Genomic DNA, 24,706 nt, shown 5'->3' on the forward strand with positions numbered 1-24,706 from the left:
GTCTTGCATATGGAATTAATAGAATGCAGGATGCCATGAAGCCCAAAGCCTGCAGAATTTTTCTTGCAGATAACTGAGTTTTTGTTGCCAACATTTCACAGTAAGAAGTCAGTTGCTTTTGTTTGTCTGGCGTGAGATAAGCCATCTGGGCAGTTGTATTTAAGCTTGCACCCAGGAATATTATATCTTGAGAGGGTACTAGTTTTGATTTCTTTTCGTTTACTGTGTACCCTAGTCAAATTAGTAATCTTTTTACAAATGCCAGATGTCTTAGTAAAATGTCCCTGTTCTCTGCTTGAATGAGGCAGTCGTCCAAGTAGGGATATATTTGAATTCCTCTTTGTCTGCAAAATGTAATTACTGGTATTAGGCATTTTGTGAAGACCCTGGGCGCAGTAGATAAGCCGGCAGTGCAGAGAATTGGTAGTGCATTGATCCAGCTATGAATCTGAGGTATCTTCTGCAAGATTTTCTGATTGGGACATGCAGGTATGCCTCTTTTAGGTCCAAAGTTACTAACCAAGCCTTCTTGCCCAGCATGGGCAGAAGCTGCTGCAGAGACAACATTTTGAATTTTGGAACGTCCAGAAAAGTGTTTAGAATAGACAGGTCTAGTATTGGTCTCCAGGCTTTGTCCTTTCTGGGTACCAGGAAAAGTCGTGAGTAAAATCCTTGTCCCTGCTCTTGTAGTGGTACTCGCTGAATGGCCCCCATGTCCACGAGGGATGAAACTTGCTTTTGTGCCTCTGCCCATTGATTGTGTGGCAGGTCTGGCATGCCTCTTGCCTTTGGCAGGGTGTGAAAGTGGAACCTGTAGCCCTGCGACACTATATTCAAGACCCATTTGTCCTGGGTGATCATGTGCCAGTTTTGTGAAAAAAGTGCCAATTTTCCCCCTAAGGGAGCTTGTAAAAGGTAAGTGCTTGAGATTTGTCTTCTCCGCTTTTGGAGGTAGAAGCACCCCATTGCTTAGGCCTGTATGAGCATTGGGGCTGGGATTTGCCTCTAGGGCATCTGTACCTGCCTCTTTGTGGCCTGTCTGACACTGGAAAGGACCAATTTTTTGAAGGCCAGTTCCTGCTAAATCTAGGTGGCTGTACCTGTAAGAAATCCTTAACTGTCTGCATAGATTTCGCTTTATCCTCCATTTTCTTCAACACCTCTTCTGCCTTAACACCAAACAAAGTATCATGCTGTAATGGAGCATCTAATAACTTTGCTTTAACATGATCAGGCAGATTCTGTTCCTTTAACCAAGCATGCCTCCTAATCTCAGAACCCATTACAGCGGCCCTACAAGAGGCCTCCAAAGAATCAAAACCACATTGCAAAGTATGTTTTCCCACTTGTTCAGCTGCATGCAATAAATCCTGCATTTCCTTGTTTTCAGGACATTCAGAGTTAGACAACATTTTCTGTTTTAATAGTGACTTTAGGTATTGCTGATATTTAAGCATATGAAATTGACAATTTAAGGCCCTTACAGCCAAAGTAGCAGAAGTGTAAACTTTTTTCCCCCATCTGTCCAGTGCCCTTGAATCCCTATCAGAGGGGACAGGGTTTTTAGCAGTGGAAGCTTTGACTCCCTTAGGACCCTGAGATATGGCTTCTGGGTCAGCAGCAGGGTTTTTATAAAGAAATTTATGGGAATCTGGGACCCTGTAGTATCTGTCTGGCTTAACCGGTGCAGGGGGTATAAAGTCTGTAGACAGGCCGGACTCTGAAAAAACATCATCTACAATGTCCAGAACAGGGGAATAGCAAGGGCCTGTGCTGAGGAAGTAAAAGAAAATCTCTGAGCCTTTTCTTAGATTCTGAGTAATCCTGGCTCTCCCAATGAAAGTGCTCCCTCATGGTATGCAGGGTTTCCCCAAAGGAGAAATCTTCTGGAGGAGAAGCTGAAGGAATAGATTCTTCAGCATCAGAATCCTCATAGGGAGGAAGAGAGTATTCCTGATCAGAGGAGGAATCAGAGGAAATGGAAACCTGATCTGAAGATTCATATTCTGTCTCTTGCCTAGGCCTCTTATCAGGAGGGGGATGGGAACTCCTGATCAAAGGAATAAGGTCTTTGGCCATTTTGAGCATTTTTTAGGCATGGAAGCCTGTCCTGGAGAATGCTGTACTTGTTTCTTTGTCTTTAGAGCTGCTTTAGTCTTTGGCTTGGAAGCTGAAGATGGCTTTACATATAACTGAGTTGGTCTGAAAACACCCTCAGAAGCCGATGCCTGCACAGCGGCTCCGGACCCATCTGAGGGAATAGTTTCTGAGGATCCAGTACCTTGAGTTTCCAGAGGCCCAGTCGGCTCCACGTGGGAGTCGGAAGCGGCCTGTGTCTCTGAGGTAGCTGGCATCAGGGGTTGCGAAAGCACCTCAATGAGAACCGGCGAACCGACGACTAGCTTAGTGGAAGCCTCATCGTCGGTTTTGGACCTTGGATGCCTGTCCTTGTCTTTACCCTTATGTTTTTTTAGAAATTTCAGTCATCGGTTGCTCCGGCGGCATAGTATAATTGAATCTTCGGCCAAAGTAATGAAAGGCAAAATCATACCAACACTTTATAGTGTGTTGGTTAAATCTAGCACAAAACCGACAACAAGCAACGTCGTGGTCAGGGCCTAAGCAAGGAATACAGTAAGAGTGAAAATCCTTATGAGGTATTTGCTTCCCACAAGAAATAAAATTGTTTTTTCCTGACATTGGTCTGGAGCAAGAAAAATGTTTCCCCAACGGGGTACTTAGCTTTAATGAAGACTTCGAATCTGAAATTCGATTTCAAAAATCTCAGGCGTCAGCCGACCGGCACTTGCGAACTGCTTTTGCTTCGGGCACCGCGCGGCAAGAAAGACTGAAGAAAATGTCGTCGGTTGCATCTTTTATACCCCTGGCCCACTGACGTCAGGGAAGAGAAAACAGCAACCGACGCTGGACCAGGACTTTGGAATTCAGGCCGACTGCGGGTAGCCTGCCAGCAGGATAACCCAAGAGTATTGACTGCAGCAGTGAAACACAATGAACATCCTTTTGTGATGAGGTGTGCCACGTAGAAGGATTTCCTGACTACTGTGGCGATGTGATTGTCAAAGATGAAACTACGGTCCACCTGTGTCCCAAGGTCTCTTATCACACTTTTGGTGCTAAGTAGACTACCGCCTATGTGGTAGTTTATGGGTACAGAGTTTTTATCAAAAGGGATGACAATGCACTTTTTGGCATTGAGCTTGAGGCCATGGCTTTGACACCAGGCATCTGTATCAGCGAGGCCCTTTTGATTATGGCTCCTAGTTTGCAGTCATCTGCAAACTCCATTAGCCAAAGACCTTCTGTGTTTGCCTGTACTTCAGAGAAGTAGATACCAAACAGGAGAGGACCCAGGACTGAACCCTGTTTGAAGTTGTGTGTGTGTGTGTATAGGTATATATATATATATATATATATATATATATATATATATATATATATATACATATATATATATATATACACACACATATATTTTGATTACGTTATGTATGTATGTGTATATATATATATGTATGTATATATATATTTTGATTACCTTATATAGATATATATATATATATATATACACACACACACACACACACACACACACACACACACACACACACACACGCAGCATGTGCCCACAAATACATACGCACAAACCGCAACAAAAATTTATGGTGTGTAGTTGCAGCTAATGCAATAGTGAAGAATTTGAACATCTAGATAACAGTAACTCATACAACTGTACTAGACTAGATAGCTTATACAACCATTAGGAGGAGGAAAGGATTCCCTGGAGAATGGTATTGGCAAATCCAGCTGTAGACCTGGAAAAGGAATCTAGCTTGTAATAATTTTTAAAAGTATGGATGAAGGACCAGTTGCTGCCTCTAGAATACTTCTAGAGTCCACCCCATTGCAGCATGCCATCGCAGAAGCAAAGGCTCTAGTAGAATGTGCCTTAAAACTGCCTGGATTAGATGGTGGGAATGATAAAAAAAAACAACAGCACAGGCCAACCATCTAGAAACAGTCTGTTTAAACATAGGGTGACCTTTCTTATTCCCAGAAAAGGAAACAAAGTTGGTTAACTTTCCAAAAGGACTTAGTTCTGTCAAAACAGTACCCAAGATGGCTACGCAGATCCAGAGTTTATGGAATGTTTTCTCCCTTGTTTATGGTTCTAGACAGAAAACAGGGAGATAGATGATTTGATTCAACGTGAACTCTGAGACCACCCTGGGCATAAAGGAGGAATTTGTGCTCAGAGTGAACCGATCTCTATGGAAATCCAGACAGGATTCTCCCACCAGGAGAGCTTGTAACTCAGATACTCTTCTTGCAGCTGTAAGAGCAGTAACAGCAACAGTTTTTCAGGTAATGAACCATAAATATGCCTGACAAGTCAGTTCAAATGGCGACAGTCAGCTTTTCTAACACAAATTTGTGATCCCAAGGAGGAGGACCCATCCACAATTTCATCTGAAGTGTAAAACTCCTCTTAGAAACTGTTTAACAATAAACAGAGAGGTGAGAGGGGGATCCATGGGCAGACATGCAAAAATGGCTACAAGACGTACCTTTATAGAGGCTCAAAATAGTAACTCACAAAATAGTTAAGGATCAGTGGTCTAATATCCTTGTTGGCTGTCTGGGTATTGCCTAGGCACCAACTCAAAAATCTCTTCCATGTGCCAATACATGATCTTCAAGTAGCAGCCTTTCTGGTAACCATTTGAAATGTTGGGACTCAGAGTGAGTCCTGAAACACTGAGACTGAATGGCCAGAAGACTGGACTTGTATATATTAAGTCATTTATGCTATTTCTTGGAATATTCCCTTTTCCCAGAGGAGTGGTGATCTCTGCGTTGGTATATATTCTGAGTTGGTATACAATCAAGTCTGGGTGATGTTGGGGATTGCCCCCACATGGGGGGGGGGGGGGCAAAAAGATGTTTTAAGGATAAGAACACATTTTGAGATTTGCTCTTCTCCCTTGTCCTCTCTTTTTTTTTTTCAGCTTGCTGTTTACAGCATTTCAAGTGCCAATATTACAAGGTTTTCTCGTCTCCTTCAGTTCCTGCTGCACACCTTCTTGAAAGTGGAAGTCATCAAAACTGAATCACCCAGGCAGTCAGTTGCAGTTCTTTGACCTCGGAGTGTATCGTTCTCCACTTGTTCTGTGTGAATATATCCAGTCTGTGAAAAAGCTTCTGGTAATTGCCCATGGCTAATTCCATAAGGAAGAGCCAGTTTTTTCTACATCAAAAGGGAGCCACTTCACTGATTCTTGGAGACACTTTCCCACTCCTTCCAATGATTTCCAGGTTATTTCTGAAGAATGGGCATGTGTAAAGGAACACTCCCAACCACGGGAATGAAAGAGCACATGTTTTCCAGGCCTGCTTGCAGGGGTCTGTTTAGTCATCTATTGTGGAAGGAGGTGAACAGATCTACTTGGTGTGTTCCCCACATCTGGGAAAACTCCTGGAAAGCCTATGCATTGAGTTTCCATTCGTGAGGCTCTGCCCAGGATCTGCCTAGCTTGTCTACCACTATGGTCTGCTCTTCTAGTACAACTCCAACTACGACAAAACCCTGCATGTACAGCTACTGCCAGGTCCCAAAAACATCAATACATGAGAAACAAATGAGACCAGCAACTCATGCAGCAATCCAATTCCTTTATTCAAGTGCAAAAACACATAACGAAGTGAAAAAACAGACCGTTTTCGGCTATGGTATTCCTTAGCCTTCCTCAGTGTGAGGCACTGAGGAAGGCTAAGTAATGCCATAGCCGAAACCGGTCTGTTTTTTCACTCCGTTATGTGCTTTTGCACTTGAATAAAAGAATTGGATTGCTGCCCGAGTTGCTGGTCTCGTTTTTTTCTCATGTACTGCTCTTCTAGTATGCCAGAAGCTAACTCCCAAGGTATCACTGCCAGCCAGCACAGGGGTATGGCCTGGTGTCCTCCTACTTTATGTACCACATTATGGTGGAGAGAAAACAAATTAAGAAAAAAAGGTCCCAAAGTGTACTCAAGCAACAAACATAAAATGCATTTCTATTCCTGAAATACATTTCAAGTGCACCTTCAGACAAAATGTCTCAAACACTAAAATGAAGACAAGTAGTCATGAAGTGTACCTAAGCACCAAAACACTCAGGTACATTAAAACAATTTCTAAGCGTAAAATCCTTGCATTTTAGTCCAAATGCAGTACATTTGTCTCACAAAACAGTCCCAGTATTCAGTAAGAAGCCCTGTTCTAAAAAATACAGTTATTCACAAGGAACTTAAGATATTAATAAAAATTGCCAGCATTTTTCATAAAATAAAAACTACATCAAAAATATTTTCTGTGTGGAAAGTTTCTCCTATGGGGACTTAGTTGCCAGACATGAAGCCTGTTGTTCATTGCTGTTTACTGAGATGGCTCTCAGATTTTACTCCTTTAGGCAGTAAGAAAGTTCTGAAGATTTTTAGCCACTCTGGCCATTTATGTAGTAAGGTTCTAAAATGGGATCAGTTTAGGGGCAGTGACAGTGCCTATGTGTGTACGGAAGAAAGCTTTTAGAAGATGACCAGTTGTATCTTTGGCAGGATCCAAACCACAGGCTACTGCAGCAGTCAGAATGAAAAAGATGCCTTTTTCCCCACTGTTGTGTGATTGCAGAGTTGATATATATAATTAGCAGGGTGTATAGTATGACTTGTCCCCTACATTAAATAGGTTTTCAATATTTTGAGTTTTTGATCAAATGATAGGAATGCATATATATCTGTATTTCACAAACATATGCACATTTGCAAGGTCTGATAATTTACAGCAGTGATGCAAAATACCTTGCATAGTTTTATGGGTGTCAGCTATGAAGCAGATTCATAATGACAAATTTATTTTGTGTTTCTTTGGGTTGGTGATCAGATCTGGCTCTCACAGCAAACAAATATATCTATAATGCTTAACAGCTTGTGAAGCTCTATGAGGAAAGAAAATCTATCTGAAGCAGAATGGCTTGTGTGGATCTGTGGGTTTGCAATACACATATCTGTGGTACAGAATGACTTGTGTAGACCTATAGAGTTAAAACCAGATTTGAATTACATAATGGCAGGTCTTTACTCTCACTAACGTGCAGTGAAATGCATTTAAGAGTTAAAAAGTACAGTTTTGTACCTACCATAAATGTAGATGTCCGATAGGTATGCATCTGCAGTCATAACATATGGGTTGTCCTGCCTCAGGCAGCCCTTCGGTCGGCCGGATTCCAAAGTCTGGGTCTGGCCTCGGCTGATGTCACACTTCACCCAACGTCATAGCTTCTGGGGTATAAAGGCATCAGCCGACGCCATTTTCCTCAGTGTTTCTTGCCCCAGATGCCAGGTGCCCTCTAGGAAGGCTAAATTTGTATAAAAGTAGAAAATTCCAAACAGTAGAAATCAAAAAGTATATATACATATATACATACAAACAAATACACCATAATAGATTCCCCCAGCTAGCTAAGAGAGGGGTAAGTACCCTAGGAATACCACAGAGGGGAAGGAGGGTGGGTAATCCTGACTGCAGATGCATACCTATCGGACATCTACATTTATGGTAGGTACAAAACTGTACTATGTCCTTCAAGGATGCATCTGCAGTCATAACATATCGGTAGAATACCATAGCTAATCTGGGGGAGGAGGCACTAAGATAATGATGGTGTAGTTAAGATCCCTTGTAAAACTGCAGTTGCAAAACCTGCTCGGGATCTGGAGTATAAAGGAAGATTGTAATGCTTGGCAAATGTATGCACGGAGCTCCAAGTAGCAGCTTCTAAAATGTCTTTGGTAGCCACTCCTCGTAGGAAAGCTGTAGTGGTGGCTGTAGCTCTTGTGGAGTGAGGCCTGATATTTTCAGGAGTTGTCTTTCCATGAAATGAGTAGCAGAATCGAATGCAATTTCCTATCCATTTTGAGATTGTCTGTTTTGAAATTGCTTTTCCTTGCACTCCTGTTGCATATGCTACCAGAAGCTGGTCAGTTTTTCTGCTGGCCTTAGTTCTGTCCAGATAGTAGCGCAGTTGTCTGTGTACATCCAAGGTGTGTAGTAGTCCCCCCCCCCCTGTTCTGTGGGTTAGGAAAGAATGTAGGTAAATGAATAGCTTGGTTCAAGGATACCCTGGATACCACCTTTGGCATAAAAGTAGGATTGGTTCTCAGAGACACTCTATCCTGGTGAAAGATAAGGAAAGGCTGCACTGCCATTAATGCCTGTAACTCGGATACCCTTCTTGCTGAAGTGATTGCTAGCAGGAAGGCAGTTTTCCAAGATAAGAACTGTAAGTCTGCTGTTGCTGCTGGTTCAAAGGGGAAGTGTTAATTTTTCTAGCACAAAATTGAGATCCCATGCAGGCAGAGGTGGTTTCCTTGGAGGTTTTACATTTTTAATCCCTCTCAAAAATTGTCTGAGGAGAGGATGAGAGAAGACAGGAGGATCCATGTTGTACTCTGCTGAAATTGCTGATGCATGAATCTTAATGGAAGAATAGGACAGGCCATTGTGGAACAGTTCTGCTAAGTATTCTAGGATGTGTGCTAGGTTTGCCAGTGTGACATTTGTTCCTTTGCTGCACTCCAAATGAGGAATCTCTTCCATTTGGCTGAATATGTTTTCCTTGTGGAAGGTCTGTGAGCCTCCAGGATAATGTCCTTAACCCTCTGAGATAAAACAGGTTGGTTTTGTTTTATGCAATTTTCCAAGCAGTTAGCTGCAGTTTTTAAGTTTGGATGCAGGGTCTTGTAGTTGTTCCATGCTAGAAGTAAAGGACATAGAGGTAGAGGCCTTGAGTTCGTCCGAGACATGCTTCTCAGTAGCGAGTACCAATGCTGCCTTGGCCAGTCTGGAGCTATCAGAATTACCTTTGGCTGTTCCTCTCTGATCTTCAGTAGAACTTTGTACATCAATGGGAGAGGTGGAAAGGCATATACTGTCAGGGCCTTCCAGCTGAAAGAAAGGGAGTCCACCCTCCAGGCTTGTGGGTGGTATACTCTTGAGCAGAATTTCTTCAGTTGGTAGTTGAGTGGCGTGGCGAACAGGTCTATCTCTGGCATTCCCCATTTCTTTGTTATGGTTTTGAAGATGTCTGGATGCAGCATCCATTCGCGAGCATCCGTGGTAGTTCTGCTTAAGCTGTCTGCTAGTGAATTCTCTTTTCCTGGTACGAATCTGGCCTGCAGTTGGATGTTGAGATTCAGGCCTAAGTTCCACAGGTCCATTGCCATCCGGCATAGAGGGTATGAATGTGTGCCTCCCTGTTTGTTGATGTACCACAGGACTGTGGTATTGTCCGTCCTTATCAGCAGGTGTCCTTGCTGGAGGAATGATTTGAATGCCTCGACTGCATGCTTCACTGCCAGCATCTCCTTTAGATTTATGTGTAGATTCAGCTGGTCTTGGGACCATAGGCCTTGGATACACTTGTCTTCCATGTGTGCCCCCCAGCCTAGGTCTGAGGCGTCCGTGGTGATGGTCTGCCTTGGATGTGGTTTGTGGAAAGGCAATCCTCTGTTGATCTGGCAGGCCTGAGCCCACCACAGGAATTCTTTTTTCAGGCATGGAATGATTGGTATCAGGGCTTCTAGACTGTGTCTGTGTTGAGACCATACATTCCTTAGGTACCATTGTAATTTTCTCATATGCAGCCTGGCATGTGTGATCAAGATTATGCAGGATGCCATGTAACCTAGGGCCTGCAGAACTTTCCTTGCAGTAAGCTGAGTTTGCCTTGTTAATGCCATGAAGTAGACTGGTAGTTGCTTTTGTTTTTCTTCTGTGAGAAAAGCCATCTGAGTTATTTTGTCCAGTTCTGCACCCAAAAATGTTATCCTTTGGGATGGCACTAATCTTGACTTTTGTATGTTGACTGTGTATCCCAAGGCTTGCAGCAGTTGTATGACACAGGCCAAATCCTTTATTATTTTTGTCTTGTTGTCCGCTTGTATTAGGCAGTCGTCCAGGTATGGGTAAATTTGAATTCCCTGAAGCCTGCAATGTGCAATTACTGATGCCAGGCATTTCGTGAATACTCTGGGCGCAGTAGATAAGCCAAAGGGCAATGCTGAGAATTGATAATGCTCTGATCCTGCAAGAAATCTGAGGTGTCTTCTGCAATCTGGTCGTATAGGGACGTGCAGGTATGCCTCCTTGAGATCTAGAGTCACCAGCCAAGACTCCTTGCCCAACATGGGAAGAAGTTGCTGTAGGATCAGCATCTTGAATTTTGGAACAATGAGATATGTGTTCAGTGCGGACAAGTTGAGAATAGGCCTCCATTGATTTTCTTTTCTTGGTACAAGGAATAGTCTGGAGTAAAATCCTTGGCCTTGTTCCATAGATGGTACCTTTTCTATTGCTCTCATCCTTAGTAAGCTGATGATTTGTTTTAGAGCCTCTGATTTCTGGCTTGGTGGAAGGTTTGGCATTCCTCTCTTTTTTGGTAGAGTGTGGAAGTGAAACCTGTAGCCTTTGTCTATTGTTTGCAAAGTCCATTTGTCTCCTGTAATGCAATGCCAGTTTTTTGAAAATAAAGCTAGCTTTCCGCCCAAGGGTGCTTCCAGTTGTTCCCTGGTAGGCGGAATCAGAGCCAAGTCATTGTGTCTGTCCGGTGGAAGTGGTTGCAGTCGCAGCTGTGGCGGCACTTCTCTGGTTGGCAGGTTGCCACTGACGACCCCTGTAGGCACCCCTTGATTGACCTCTGCCTCTTGGGCGCCTATTTCTGCCTCTCTGTGCTCTGGAGGTGTCTGGAAAGGACCAATTCTTTGAAGGCCAATTTCTGCTGAACCTCGGAGGTTGGACCTGCAGAAAATCCTTGACTGTTTGGACAGATTTTGCTTTTTCTTCCACTTTCTTTAGAACCTCCTGTGCAGGGGAGCCAAATAAACTTTGTTTCTCCACAGGGGCATCTAGGAGTTTAGACTTAACATGGTCTGGCAAGGACTGTTCTTTTAGCCAGGCATGCCTTCGAATCACTGCTCCAGTCATAGCTGATCTAAATGAAGCCTCCAGTGCATCATAGCCACATTTTAAGAAATGATTACTGACCTGCTGAGAGTTGTGTACCAAATCCTGAAGGGACTTCGGTCTAAAGGTTCAGGAGAGGACAGCTTTTTATTCAGCTGATCTAACAAAAATTCCTGGTACTGTATCATGTGAAATTGACAGTTTAAAGCCCTGGCAGAAAGAGTAGCAGATGTATAAACCTTTTACCCCATCTCTCTAATGCTCTTGATTCTCTTTCAGAGGGTAGGGCTTTTTGGCAGTGGCAGCTGCAACACCTTTAGGGCCCTGAGAAATGGTTTCTGGGTCTGCAGCATGGGCCTTATACAAGTGGAAGTGAGAATCCGGGACCCTGTAGTATCTGTCAGGTTTGGCAGGGGCCGGGGGAAGAGAATCAGGGGCAGTACTGGCATCATTGTATGCATCATCAACAACTGATAGCACAGGTGGTATGGCTAAAGGCCTATGCTGTGCTAAGTGTAAAAAAGTCCTTGGCCTTTTCCTAGAATCAGAAAAATCCTGACCCTGCCATTGGAAGTGTTCCCTCATTGAGTGTAGAGTTTCCCCATATGAAAATTCTTCTGGAGGGGAGGCAGAAGGAATGGAGTCTTCTGCATCAGAATCCTCATAAGGTGAGTATGGTCCTTCCTGATGGTCAGATAAATCTGAACCATCCGAGGAATAGTCAGAGGAGAGAGGTTCAGGGGTTCAGTCCTAGGCCTCTTTCAGGAGGTTGTGAGGCCCTGTCTGGGTGAGGTTGGGATCCCCTGATCAGAGAAATAAGGTCCTCAGCAAGGCTGAGAATCTGAGAACTTGAGGTAGGTCTGTGAGAGGGAGCTTTCGTAGGTAAGGCCTTGGAAAGTTTAGCTGCTTTAGCCCTGGAGAAGGCCTTGACAGACATAGAAGCAGGGGGTCTAGCTGCCCCACGTGCAGGAGTAGAGATGTCCAACGGAATGGTGTTGGACAAATCTTGTGTGCCTACTTCTTCAGTAGGAATTTCTGTAGCAGACTCAGCCAGGGCCCGTGTGGCCTCGGTTGTCGGAGGCATGCTTTCGGCCGAAGGGAGAACCGAGGTCTCGGTTTCAGCCGAAACCGAGACACTTGCGGTAGGCCTAACCGTGGTTTCAGCCGAAACCGCGGGCCGCGAGTGTCGGTCATTTTCCTTGCGTTTTTTAGCTAAATGTGTAGTCGGAGTCTCCGACGGCATTTTATATGCAAAGGCAGAGCCAAAAAACTCTTCAGCAAACTCCGACCGACGTCTAAGTGTCCGTCTGTTGAAGGAAGCACAGGCTAAACAAGCTGATACGTCGTGGTCTGGGCCTAAGCAAGGAAGGCAGTAAGAGTGGAAATCCTTATGAGGTATTTGTTTCCCACAAGTTAAACAATTATTTACTTTGTCTGACATCGGCTGAGGCAAGAAAGAGTCCCCAACGGGGTACTTAGCTTTTTTAGAAGTCTTCGGTAGCTGAAATCTCTGGATCTGACCGACCGGCACTTGCGAACAGCTTCTGCTTCAGGCACCGCGCGGCAAGAAAGACGGAGGAAAATGGCGTCGGCTGATGCCTTTATACCCCAGGAGCTATGACGTCGGGTGAAGTGCGACATCAGCCGAGGCCAGACCCAGACTTTGGAATCCGGCCGACCTAAGGGCTGCCTGAGGCAGGACAACCCATATGTTATGACTGCAGATGCATCCTTGAAGGACATCTTGATAAATCCCACAGATGAGTTTTTTAACTGCATTAAAACACGGATCAGTACAGCTACCAAAAACACAATTTTCTTTGCCTCTAAAATGCAAAATCTATTCAACATATCAATCCTACTTTAAACAATTTCAATTTTTTTTTTATTTATTGATTGACATTTGATTACTGGAAAAGTCTGACTGTGTAGGAGCCCATTTTCACTGGAGGTCCAGGGACAAAAGCCCCAAAGTACTACTAAACATTTTAAGAACAATAATTTTATAATCTTCAAAAAAATACAAAAACATCTACAGTTTAAATAATTATACCAAATTAGACATAATATGAAAATATTGGTTAAGAATATATACAGCATATACAACAATGATTTAATATTCAGAGAAAGTTTAATTTCTGTATAAACTGGCTAAAGCTTAGTATAATACAAACAGGAACTGCAATATGAAGTCACAGAAATAAGGGTCATGGTATATTTAGAAAGAGTCAAGGGAGAGAAATTGACAGAACTAAAAAAGTGAGTGAAGACGGGAGAGTAAGGAGGTATAAGGTATGAATAGGTGCTTCTTCATATCTAGGGATATAATACATATATATTAATTTTTTCTTCTTGTATTACACGCCCAACATCCTGTGTAATTCAACACCTGCATGTTAACTCATTTCTGTCTGCCACACTTAACAGCATCATAAGATACGTGTTGTGCACTGTGAAGGCCCTGCTCCATTCACTAGTGCAAGTATATATAGTACGTCATTAAACAGTGCTGTGGATTTACAGACAGAAAAAGACTGGACTAAAATGGACTGTAAATTAAATAATGTTACTTCCAAAAAGTAAGATATTTGTGATTAAAATAACTACTAAAACGTGAGAGTACAGCACTTCAGGACAGTGGGTACAACATTTATTACCAAACTCTGTCATCATGTACTATCGTAAGACAACAGCTTGAATGGTCATGCAGAAAATTATGTTAACAAATGCCTGCACAAATCAATTTCACATACACAAAAACATTACAAAACAACCTTTAAGCATGGTTTACAAGATGCTACCAGACATAACAGTATACTTTACTGAATCTTAAATTAAAAACATTTCAATTTTTCTTCATCACTAGTCAGACCTCAACACAAAAAACAAAGGTACCGTCACCAGGTTTCTCTCAAACTCTTCTCACTGATAACCAATAAATCACATGTAATAAAATTAACTTTAAAATAGGAGCACTGCTAAAAAGGTATAACATATGCCGTATGCATTTCTCATAAATTATTTGTCTTTAAGACATTTGGAATTAACCATTCACCTTACTTACTTTTATATCTCCAATTCCATTCTCATGATGGCTTTGCATGTTATTAAATTCTTTCAGTTTGGATTCTAGAGATGTTAAATTTGTTTTTATCTTGTCCTGTGGATTGAACAAAAATAATAAAAACAAAAACATAATTAAACACATGAACAACAAGACCATGAGCTGCAAATGTACATTGATGAACTTTCATTACAAGGACAGTGTAAAATACCAAGATGGCTACCGCATTCATCACCAACAATTCTGCTATGAACTTTAAGACCCATTAGTGCAGTGCTGGGTAAGCAAAACTATAATTCACTTTATGAGCTTTAAGGATTCAATGAAAAGAATCTTTATGCCTTTACTCTTGTTTAAAGATAGAGATCACTCCCTTTCTAAGGCTGTAATCCTATCAGGTAACTAAGATAATATGCGGAAAACACTAGAAAACAACTGCAAACACAGTTTGCTTATTAATAACTGCCCTATTCAGGAAGGGGGTTAGGCTGTGGGTAATCCCTCCCCAAGCACACACATACACTAGGTGGCTCACTTCCCTACCCAGTGGGTTAAACCAGACATTTTATAAAAAATATCCAACTTCCTACTGCATCCCTAAAACTCCACTATCTTAAGTAAGCTTTCCCAAGTCAAGGAAAGCCATTCCAATTTATTGTATTTGCAATGAATGCTTAGAAAATGTATTTCTCTGTGTTACAGACTATCTTAACCCCCAAAATCAAACAGTATCTTCCTTGGGTGCATATTTCCCATATATGCCTTTTTTTTGCACTTTACCAACCCCATTGATGCACTTCTGCCATGTTGTCCATTCCATACTTTTGTAGTCCAGTTCTGGTTATGAGGTAAAGCAGGAGGCACCAAGACAATGTGGTTCTGAGGGATAACACAAACACAAGTAAATCTGAAATAATGTCCTAAAACAGACAACACTGACTGATTACTGGTTAAAAGAATTTACAGTGATCAGTAAAAGAAACTGCATGAAAGGATTAAGGAGGCAAAGAAACAACTGGCTAAAACCAGAGTAGTAAAGGAGTCTTGTAAACCAGGGAAACTGGCCGAGGAGACAACCTCCCATTATGGAATACATTCTGGTAGTTCCACTCTCAATACACAATGTGAATAAAAAAAAACACAAGAGGCTACAACAAACAAGAAGACCATAAATTCTGCAATTACTAGAAGGAAAGATACTTAAAACAACTAGATTACACAATCTGCATTCAAGAATCCTACAAAATATAGGGTACATTAAATTTTAAAAAAGTTTTGATACTGGCGCCCACAATGAGATTTTCATAACTTAGAAACAAATTTAAAACATAGATATGCTGTCTTTTGTGCTGTATCAGAAGGTTGTTAGTACCTTCTACACACCAGGTATATGAATTCTTGTTCTTACACTGACCCTGCACTGCAGTTTGGGGGGGGGTTCCTATATTTCTGAAGGATCATCCTTTAGAGGAAATATTTAATCAAGGTCCCATATGTATGGGTTGATGGGAATCTTGGAGGATGTTAAGAAGCCAGCCACATTTCCTGACGACTATAAGAGTTTTTTTTTATTTAGATATTTACACATTTAACATGTTTTATGTATTTCTAATGTCATACACATTATTTACAATCCTAAACTCTTTCTCTTTACCCCCACCATTTTTGCAATCAAACTTTTACTCACTTAAATTCTTTATTATGCAGTTTATTACATTCTTTTCACACCATCCCTTGAATATATATACCATAAATATGCAAACTGTCTTTTTAATTCATAGCATCATAGGAGGTTACTAGGCTAATGTCCCTGGGGCCCTTACAAGGCTAGCCAAGAGTTTATCCACAAAAAGAAACCTCAGTCAGCACTTGCTGCCCCGTCAGTGAGGGACACAGGTGGAACCCCTGGGACAAATTTATGGTTTCCCATCCACTCATCAAGATTGTGCTTGAAGGGGATCAGAGAGCTACTCTGTTTGACGTGTATGGGAAGTCTATTCCACACACAGAGTAGTCTCTGGGAGACAAACCTGTTTCTCAGCAGGTTTTGTTGATAATGCATATTAGATTCAGGCCTTTTGAGTGGGTAACGCATGAGGAGTTAAACTTATGGATATGGAGCATCTCTAGAAGGGCAGGGTCCGAGATTGCCTTGTAGGCAAGACACAGGTCACCTCTGAGCAATCTGTACGATACTGTGTAGAGTATCAGTGATTTGAGCCTGTCCGCATAGGGCAGGTGTGGAGGCCATGGATTCTCTTTGTGGGGTATTTCTGTGTTTTTTCCAGTTGGTGTAGATGTTTGGAGATGTACCAACAGGGGTGTTATACTCAATTATTGGTCTAATGAGGGAGGAGTATAGAGGGGTAATAACCTCATTTTTTCTGGATGCAATCTCTTTACTTATGAGATAAACCAAGTAAAAGGCTTTTCTGACCACTGCCGCTAAATGATGGTTGAATGCGAGATTATTATCAACCCGAGTACCCAGATCTCTCACCACAGATTGTGTGCTTAGGTGGTTGCTGTTGATGTGGTAATCAGTAGGGGCAGTGTTTTTGCTGAATAGTATGAGGATATATTTTTTTGTGTTTAGCTTGAGGCCATGACTTTGGCACCAGTCATTAGTTGCTATGAGACCCTCTTGCAGTATGTTAACATCATTTGGGGAGTCAATGACAGCACCCAACTTAGTCATCTGCAAACTTGGTCACCCACAAGCCTTTTGTCTTTGCCTGCACCTCTGAGAAGTAGATGTTAAACAGTAGGGGTCTGAGGACAGATCCTGGGGAACTCCACTAGTTACATGATCCTGTCGGTGAGCCAGCTGTCCACCCACTTGATGAAATAGGGATTTAGAAGTTGTGTTAGCTTTTCGATGATGCCCGAATGGGGGATTGTGTCAAAGGCCTTGGCCAAGTCAAGGTAAGCTGTATGTACTGACTTTCCCCTCATCCAGACAAGATCTGCCCTTGTCGAATACAAACTGGGTGGGGTCAAGTGCTTGAAGTTTGCCTACATCCTAGTTTATGAAATCCATAATAATACACTTCATGGCATTACAGATCAGACTTGTCAAGCTGATGGGGCGATAGTTACCTGGGTCAGTAGTGACACCACCTTTGTGCAAAGGGATGACAATGGCAATTCTCCACTCTGCTGGAATGAAGCCTGTATTGGACTATGGTTGAATAGGGTGCTCAATAGTGAAGCCAGTTCTTGCTGGAGATGATGCAGAATACAGCCTGGGATACTATCAGGTCCCACAAACGCTGTGTTCTTTGCCTTGGACAGAGCCTTTAACATGTGATCTATGGAGATGTGAGGTGCAGGACAAGTATTGGAGATGACAAAAGGGCCTTTGGGGGGACAGGGGAGTGAGGTTTACACTGAATCTATCTGCTAGCAGGTTGGCTAAGTCAACAAGATCAGTGTAAGTGATACTGTTAAGTACCAATTTGGAATAAACCTGGGCTTTGCCATGGAGGTTCCCAACATAACTGAAGAAGGCTTTGTGGTTTTCCTTTTGTTTCCAAGGCAAGTTTTGATTCATAATTGGGTTTGGAGGTTTTCACTAGTGATTTAATTTGCCTGCTGATGCTAAGGAGTGAGTTTTTCCAGTTTTGAATTTGTTCTTTTTTACCATTGGACAACACTTTCTTACTTTTGCTGTAAAGCCTGTTGACAAAGGATGTCCCCCAAACAGGTTTGTGTTTTCTTGAGGAGCAGGTTTTAGTTCTGCTGGGTATTGCTGAGTCCATGCAGATGTACAGGTGCATGTATACTGCATTGGCATACTGTTCATAGTTGCATAGTTGTCTCCATCCTCTGAGGGGGGCGGTGGTGTGAAGCTGCAGCTACCCTCCCCCTTAGGAGGTTGTAGTCAGCATTTGAGAAGTTTTTTAGCTTGATTAAGCTGGGGGGGGGGGGGGGTCAGGTGGGATAGAAACTTTAAATGAGACAGTTCGATGATCTGATCTCACCAGGGAAGAACAAACTATGGGAGTGGTGCAGTAGTTGCTCATGTTGGTGAGAACTAAGTTGAGAATGTTATCTCCCCTTATGGGGGATGAGACAGTGCAACGAGCTGGTCTGTTGCATTAGATCTGATGAAGTCATGGAATAATCGAGTAAGTACATTAGTGCAGGAATACTTCACCCAGTCTATGGTGGGGTAGTTGAAGTCACAAAGGATCATGGTGTTAGGGGGTACCTTGATGGAATCAAGTAGATCCAGTTAAGAGGAGTGGGTATTGTCTAGTTTTTTTTCTCTGCATTATGCAATTTAGACAATATTGACCGTATTTATCTCATGTAAATGTTCATTACCTTTTTCCAAAAATCTTTAACTGTTTCACATTTTGAAAAAAACATTTAATATTTTCTTCTACATCATAAAAAATACTATTTTTTCTTCAGATCTCTTATTTAGCATGTGCTTTTTTCACCCCTCCTCCCTGCTGATCATTCATTCCTTGATCAGAAAATTGGTCCATCCAAGCCCCATCATCATGGCAAGGATAAGGGGACACTGAACAATGAAGGGATGGTTTGAAATATTTACACTTTGACTCCCTGATCCCAGTGCATATATTCCATAAAATGTCAGGATTTGTTGTGCACTGGGTGTGTCAATGACAACATCTCACTTACTTCTACAGGTGATGTAACCCCCCAGATTGCTCTACCTCCATCAGAGATTCCACTGCAGGAACAAGCACCCAAAATAAATGTACTCTCCCCCCTTCTTCCCGAAGAGTGGGGATATGAAAAAAACACATATCGTCTCTCTTCCTACCCTCTCAAATCTGTGCTTTTAACTAAATCTATCCATTACTAACCTCTACAAAAATCACAAAATTACTACGTTTATTTAAATTTTGATGCCTCTCACTTACAGCTTTTTTCTTCCATGTCCTAATACATCACTATCCAATAAAACCCATCAATACCATCTTTATAACAATTCGTTTCAGTTCTTGAGTATATTTTCTGTATATAACTTCCACAACATCATCTTTTCTTACATTATGATAAATCTATCTTTCTTCTCTCATTGTGTTTTATATTACATCAATACTCTTCACAATTCCGTTGTCGCCTCACAGTTAGATGATGCTCGTTCGATTCTCAGTTGGAGCATCTTCTGTGTGGCGATATGGGTAAATGGGCATTCCTTTGTTGAAGGTTGTGCGTTAGGCCCGGCAAGCCAGCACGTAAAAATCTACTGCCAATCATTAGCGGATCGGAGTTCCACTGTGGCGACCCCTAACCGGGAAAAAGCCGAAAGAAACAAACAAACTCTTCACAATTCCTAACAGTAATTTACTTATCAATACTACTTTAGCCAACATTATTTTATTCAAGACCCTTAATAAATGCAAAAATTTCAAATGAACCACTGAATTTAACAACCCCAAACTTCTGTTTTTTTTGCCATTTTGAAACTCCCTCTTGAGAGATTCTGTTTCTACAGGTAGCATATTCTCAGTCTTCCAGTATATGATGCAGTTTTCCCCCAAATGCTTCATATTTTATTTCTATTAAAGGCTCTTTCAGTTATTTACCACTTTTTTCTTTACGCACCTTATCCGTAACACTAATGCTTCTGTTTGTTAAAAGCATGCACCTCCAGTTTTAACATTATTCTTTATTCTTTTTTTTTATTTAATTTTAAGCTTACAATTCCTAACTGAATGGCCACCATTTTATATCTACTTAACTCATTCTTTAATGTTAATAATAAAATTAAATCAGTATAATTTGCATCTAGTGGAGGATGCAACCCTTCCATGATAATTCATCTAGCTGTTTATACTTTTTAGTACAATTCTCAATGGCTGTATTCTTTGTCAACCTAAAGACTTCTTTTTTTATCCAATTTTTGTATTTAACTATTCATTAATCAAAGCTTTCATCCACATTATTGCATAAATAGGTTTAAACCCTGTTCATAACCTTTTCTCCAACACCATAATTTTCCATGCTTGGTCATCCATCCATCCAGCCATACACAACCCACACTTGGTCATAACAGACACAATCAATGCAATATATCAGTTTTGAATTTTGTTCCCTTATTACACCATCTATGAGTTATTCTATTGTTACCAACATACCCATTGTTTTTTACCTATACCATAAATGCCATCCCCTATTATAACTAATTAAATAAATTAACAAATCACTTTTGCAATATGAATGACTTTATATGAATGGATATTCTAATTACATCATGGAGGTGTGAACTCCTGTTTAACATTTGATTGGTTAATGGAATTTGAAATTTATATATATATATATATATATATATATATATATATATATATATATATATATATATATATATATATATAATATGATATACAATTTATTACATATATATATATATAATATGATATACAATTTATTACATATATATATATATATATATATATTTTTTTTTTTTTATATATGTATATATACACACACACACACACACACACTTTGGATTAGATTGTTTTTGACAGATCTGAAGAAGGGTAGGAATACCTGAATGCGCTCAGCTCTTTGTCGTTTTAATTAGTGATTACTGGAGTTTTTAACTTACTATTAAACATGTTATGCCCGACTCTGTGGTGACTGCACTGTTTTTTTACATTTTCATTGTGTTCTTTTGAAATATTCACATTAGTATTTATATAACAAAATCCAAATTTTATCTTTTTTTTTATTTCTTCCACATAAATGGTATTACTCCAACTCAAATGGCTTCCTCATTTATTCCATGACTAAATCCTTCATTCACAACCTGCACAACACATTCCTTCTCTTCCTTTCCCATTCTTTTAAAAAGGAATTCCCAATACTATCTATTTTTGGTGAACTAATCTCTCTTAGTCCTTCATGATTTTATGCGTGTATGATACTGTTTCTTTTTGCAGCTCTAGTATTTTTACCAATTCAAGTTTAATGCCATACTTCATTTTTACCTTTTTCTCATTTTTCAGAATACATCTTTCTTACATATTTATAATGCAAGACTTTTTATATTTCTTCCCTATTTAAATTTTCCAATTCTTTTACTTTGCACTCATCCTATTTAACTTTCTATATAAAAAAGATGTAACCTATTGTTTCGTTTTCAGAAAAGGAATTTTTGTATACATATTTTTTTTTACAAAGAAACTTAAATCTATTATTTTTTCTTAACTGAGTTCACAGTTTTTCTTTTTCTTAAAATGTACTTATTTTATTTATTTATTAATTGACATTTGTTAACTGGGTTAGTACAGCTGGGCAAGAAACCCATTTTCAGTGGAGACCGAAGGAGAAAAACTCCAGTTACAGACAATTAAACAATACATACAATTCTAAGTCCATGATACAGAAATAATTAAGGTACATCAGACTGGAGATATATACATAATAGTAAAAGAAAAAAAATTTTTTTTGGTTTTAAAACAGCCTAAACTCCTCTGCTCTGTGAACTGGTCAAACTCTTCTACCAATATCTTGTTTATTTTCTCTCCTCGAGTCATTCTTTTTCTACTTCTATATACACACGTTCACATATTTCTTCTTAAATATTCTCCACCATTTCATCCAGGTGTCATAAAAAGATGCCATATTAATATGTTCATCCTATAACTTTTCTCTTTGGTAATCCTCATTTCCCTCTGTTATAATTTCCCCAGAAGTCGCTTCAAATGTCAGACTTTACAACTATATTTATTTTACCCCATCTGTTTCCAAACCTTCTGAAAACAAGAAATAATCGATTTCTGCTTTAAACTTGTTCTCCATCTGTCCTTCCTCACATCCGATTAGTCACATTTTAACAATTCCTTACATTTAACATCATCTAAACCTTTATTAGCGTTCTTTTTCAAGCTACAGTAAAATTATCCAGTATTACTATATCAGTGCTTACTAGTCCATAGTGGTATTTCCTTAATCGTTCCAATATCTCGGTTAAAACAATTAACATTACAAGCGTTTGGCACAGCCTTAAATCCACTACTTACCTTCTCCTCACTTTCCTTATTATCACATCCATTTATTTTATATCAGTTTTTTTTTATTAGCTTTACTGTTACTTCATAACATTCATCAAATTCAAAGTTTCTCCCTTCCTCATAACCTCTAAAACCGATCCCTTTGTATATGGTTTAAAAATAAAACATCTAGTAAAAATAAAATATCTAGTAAAATAAAATATAATCTTCAATGCTCTAACACCCACTCAGTATCACAAATGCCTTAATATCTCCCTTAGCGCTGGTCACAGAAACTGTAACACTAACTTTTTACTTTTTGTCTTAGTAATTGTTATATTTTTGACTTCCTGTTTCTCCTAAAGTACTATTTTCTCAACAGTCCCTTTCCTATCTTCTAGAACATCTTCCAAACTTTCATTAGTCTCATAATAATCTAATTAGCAGTTATTATGTACGGTGAAGTAGACATAAACAACGTTTCAGTATCTTTTCATGTACAATTTACATTTTCATTTTGTTTTGGAGTACCTACAATGTTACTATTTTCAATAGTTTACCTGATAAATATTCTTGTTTTACTGTCAATAATTTTAATGATGAAAATGTACCTGTCACTATAGATGGACAATTTCCCACAGTTTGTCCAGCCAGTTTGGTCGACACTGGCATACTGAGGCAGTGTTGCAAATGTCTGATGTTCACAGACAACCCTCTACTCCTAGCACACACAAACACAATGTGTGAGAGATGCAACTATATTAAGAACCTTAAATCAAGCTCTCTCTCACATCAGTCAGTACATATGACAATCAGCAGGTTGCCACCATGCACACCTCACCCTCTACTCCACCCAAAGCCACATTGCATATATCTACATATGTGGAGGTCCTCACTAGAAACATACCCAAACACCAGAAACATCCCAAATACAAGCAATAAAGGAGGTGGTGTATCAATATTCATTAAAGATAAATACACCTCCAGATTTGTTAAACAGCACGACTCCCTGGAAACACTTCAGGTGCAATTAACTGTTGGTAGGACACCTATTCAAGTGATTGCTAGCTACAGGACCCCCTCCATGAATCAGGACACCCACTCTGCCAATTTGGATCTACCTAAGTCTATCAATGTACATCCAAACACCATGGTTGTGGCAACTAACTACCCATCCATTGACTGGGTAGATTATTCCCTGAAGTTCCCTGACTGGGAATCAAACCCAGGCTGTGGTGGTGAGAGTGCCAAATTCTAACCACTAGACTACTAGGGATCTTCCCTGTGCTCAAACTCATTTGGCCAAATGTTCCTCAACTTTGTTAACGCCGTTGCCCTGGACCAGCTGGTTGACACCCCCAGAAGGGATGCCAGCTTCCTGGATCTGGTGCTCACCAATATGGGGGACCACTGTAGCACCCCCCCCACTGTGAGGTCCTCCCTGGTGAGATTTGAACACAAATCAGTCTCATTCGAAGCAACTATCACACCTAACCCCATCCCAGCAGCAATTACACTAAAAAACTTCTCCAAAGCAGATTATAACCTCTTATGGGATGGTATAAATAGCTTCACTGCACCCACTTCCTCAGATAGAACTAGCAACTATGCCAAGCTCTACACCAAAGCTTTATACAAACTTATGCATAACTGCACTGACTCAGCCAAGCTCCTCAAGGAAAAGCAAATCTGCCTGGCGGACAACTGCCATTAACAGACTTTACAATAAGAGGAAGAAATTGCTTTCTAAGAGTAAGAGGGAGACAGTCCTCCTAAACTGGAAATACTCCCCCCTCTTTAGCTTAAACAAGCAAACAAGACTTCTTGTGAAGTCCTCCAAAGCAAACTACAAGTCCAAATTAGCTTCCTCAACCAAGGACAACCACAAGCCATTCTATACTTACATCTGTAACCTAAAAGGAAAGGCCCAGATTTGTGCAGAACTGGTAGTTTATGATACCATATATACTGAGTCTGTGGACATAGCTAACCCGTTGGCTGACAGATTCTGTCAAACGTCACTCCCCTGTGCCCACCACACATACCCCATGACATCCCTACTACTTGTCCCCTACCTTGTATCTCTAAAGAGCAGGTCAAAAATGCCCTCTCTAAGGCCACAAATGCAGCATTTATGGGACCTGATAACATCCCAGGCTGTATGCTACATGAGCTATTGGGTACTCTTTTCAATCATAGTCTAAGAACTGGTTTTATCCCAGATGAACGGAAAACAGCCACCATTATCTCCCCAGCACAAAGGCGGCAGTTCTACTGATCCTAAGAACTACAGACCTATTAGCCTGACTAGCCTTACCTTCAAGGCCATGGACTTCATCATGGACCTTATCAACAAAGATATAGGTAATATCCAAAGACTTGACCCTACTCAGTTTGGATTTGTCAAGGGGAGATCATGCCTGTTAAACCTGGTGGACTTCTTCGAGACGGTCACCAAGGCCCTGGACAAGGGGAAATCTCTGTATACAGCCCAACTGGACTTATCCAAGGCATTTGACACTATCCCCCATTCAGGCATCATTGACAGACTAACGCAATTATGCATCAACCCTTAAGCCGTTAGATGGGTCGCTAACTGCCTCACTGATAGAACTCATATTGTTAAAATAGGGGAATCCACCTCCA

The 24,706-nt window shown here is 40.7% G+C and overlaps 1 protein-coding gene across 1 annotated transcript in view; it reads right to left on the reverse strand.

The window, feature by feature from the left end:
* LOC122814386 (zinc finger protein 723-like) overlaps positions 1-24,706 on the reverse strand; it is a 135,873-nt gene that overhangs the window by 90,340 nt on the left and 20,827 nt on the right. The window contains exon 2 of the mRNA XM_044086969.1: positions 14,085-14,180. Within this exon, the coding sequence (XP_043942904.1) occupies positions 14,085-14,180 (96 nt within the window). The remainder of the gene's footprint in view (positions 1-14,084; positions 14,181-24,706) is intronic.

Source organism: Protopterus annectens, chromosome 10.part0 (assembly GCF_019279795.1).
Source record: "Protopterus annectens isolate FY-2018-M chromosome 10.part0, PAN1.0, whole genome shotgun sequence".
In the NCBI taxonomy this organism is placed as follows: domain Eukaryota; kingdom Metazoa; phylum Chordata; order Ceratodontiformes; family Protopteridae; genus Protopterus; species Protopterus annectens.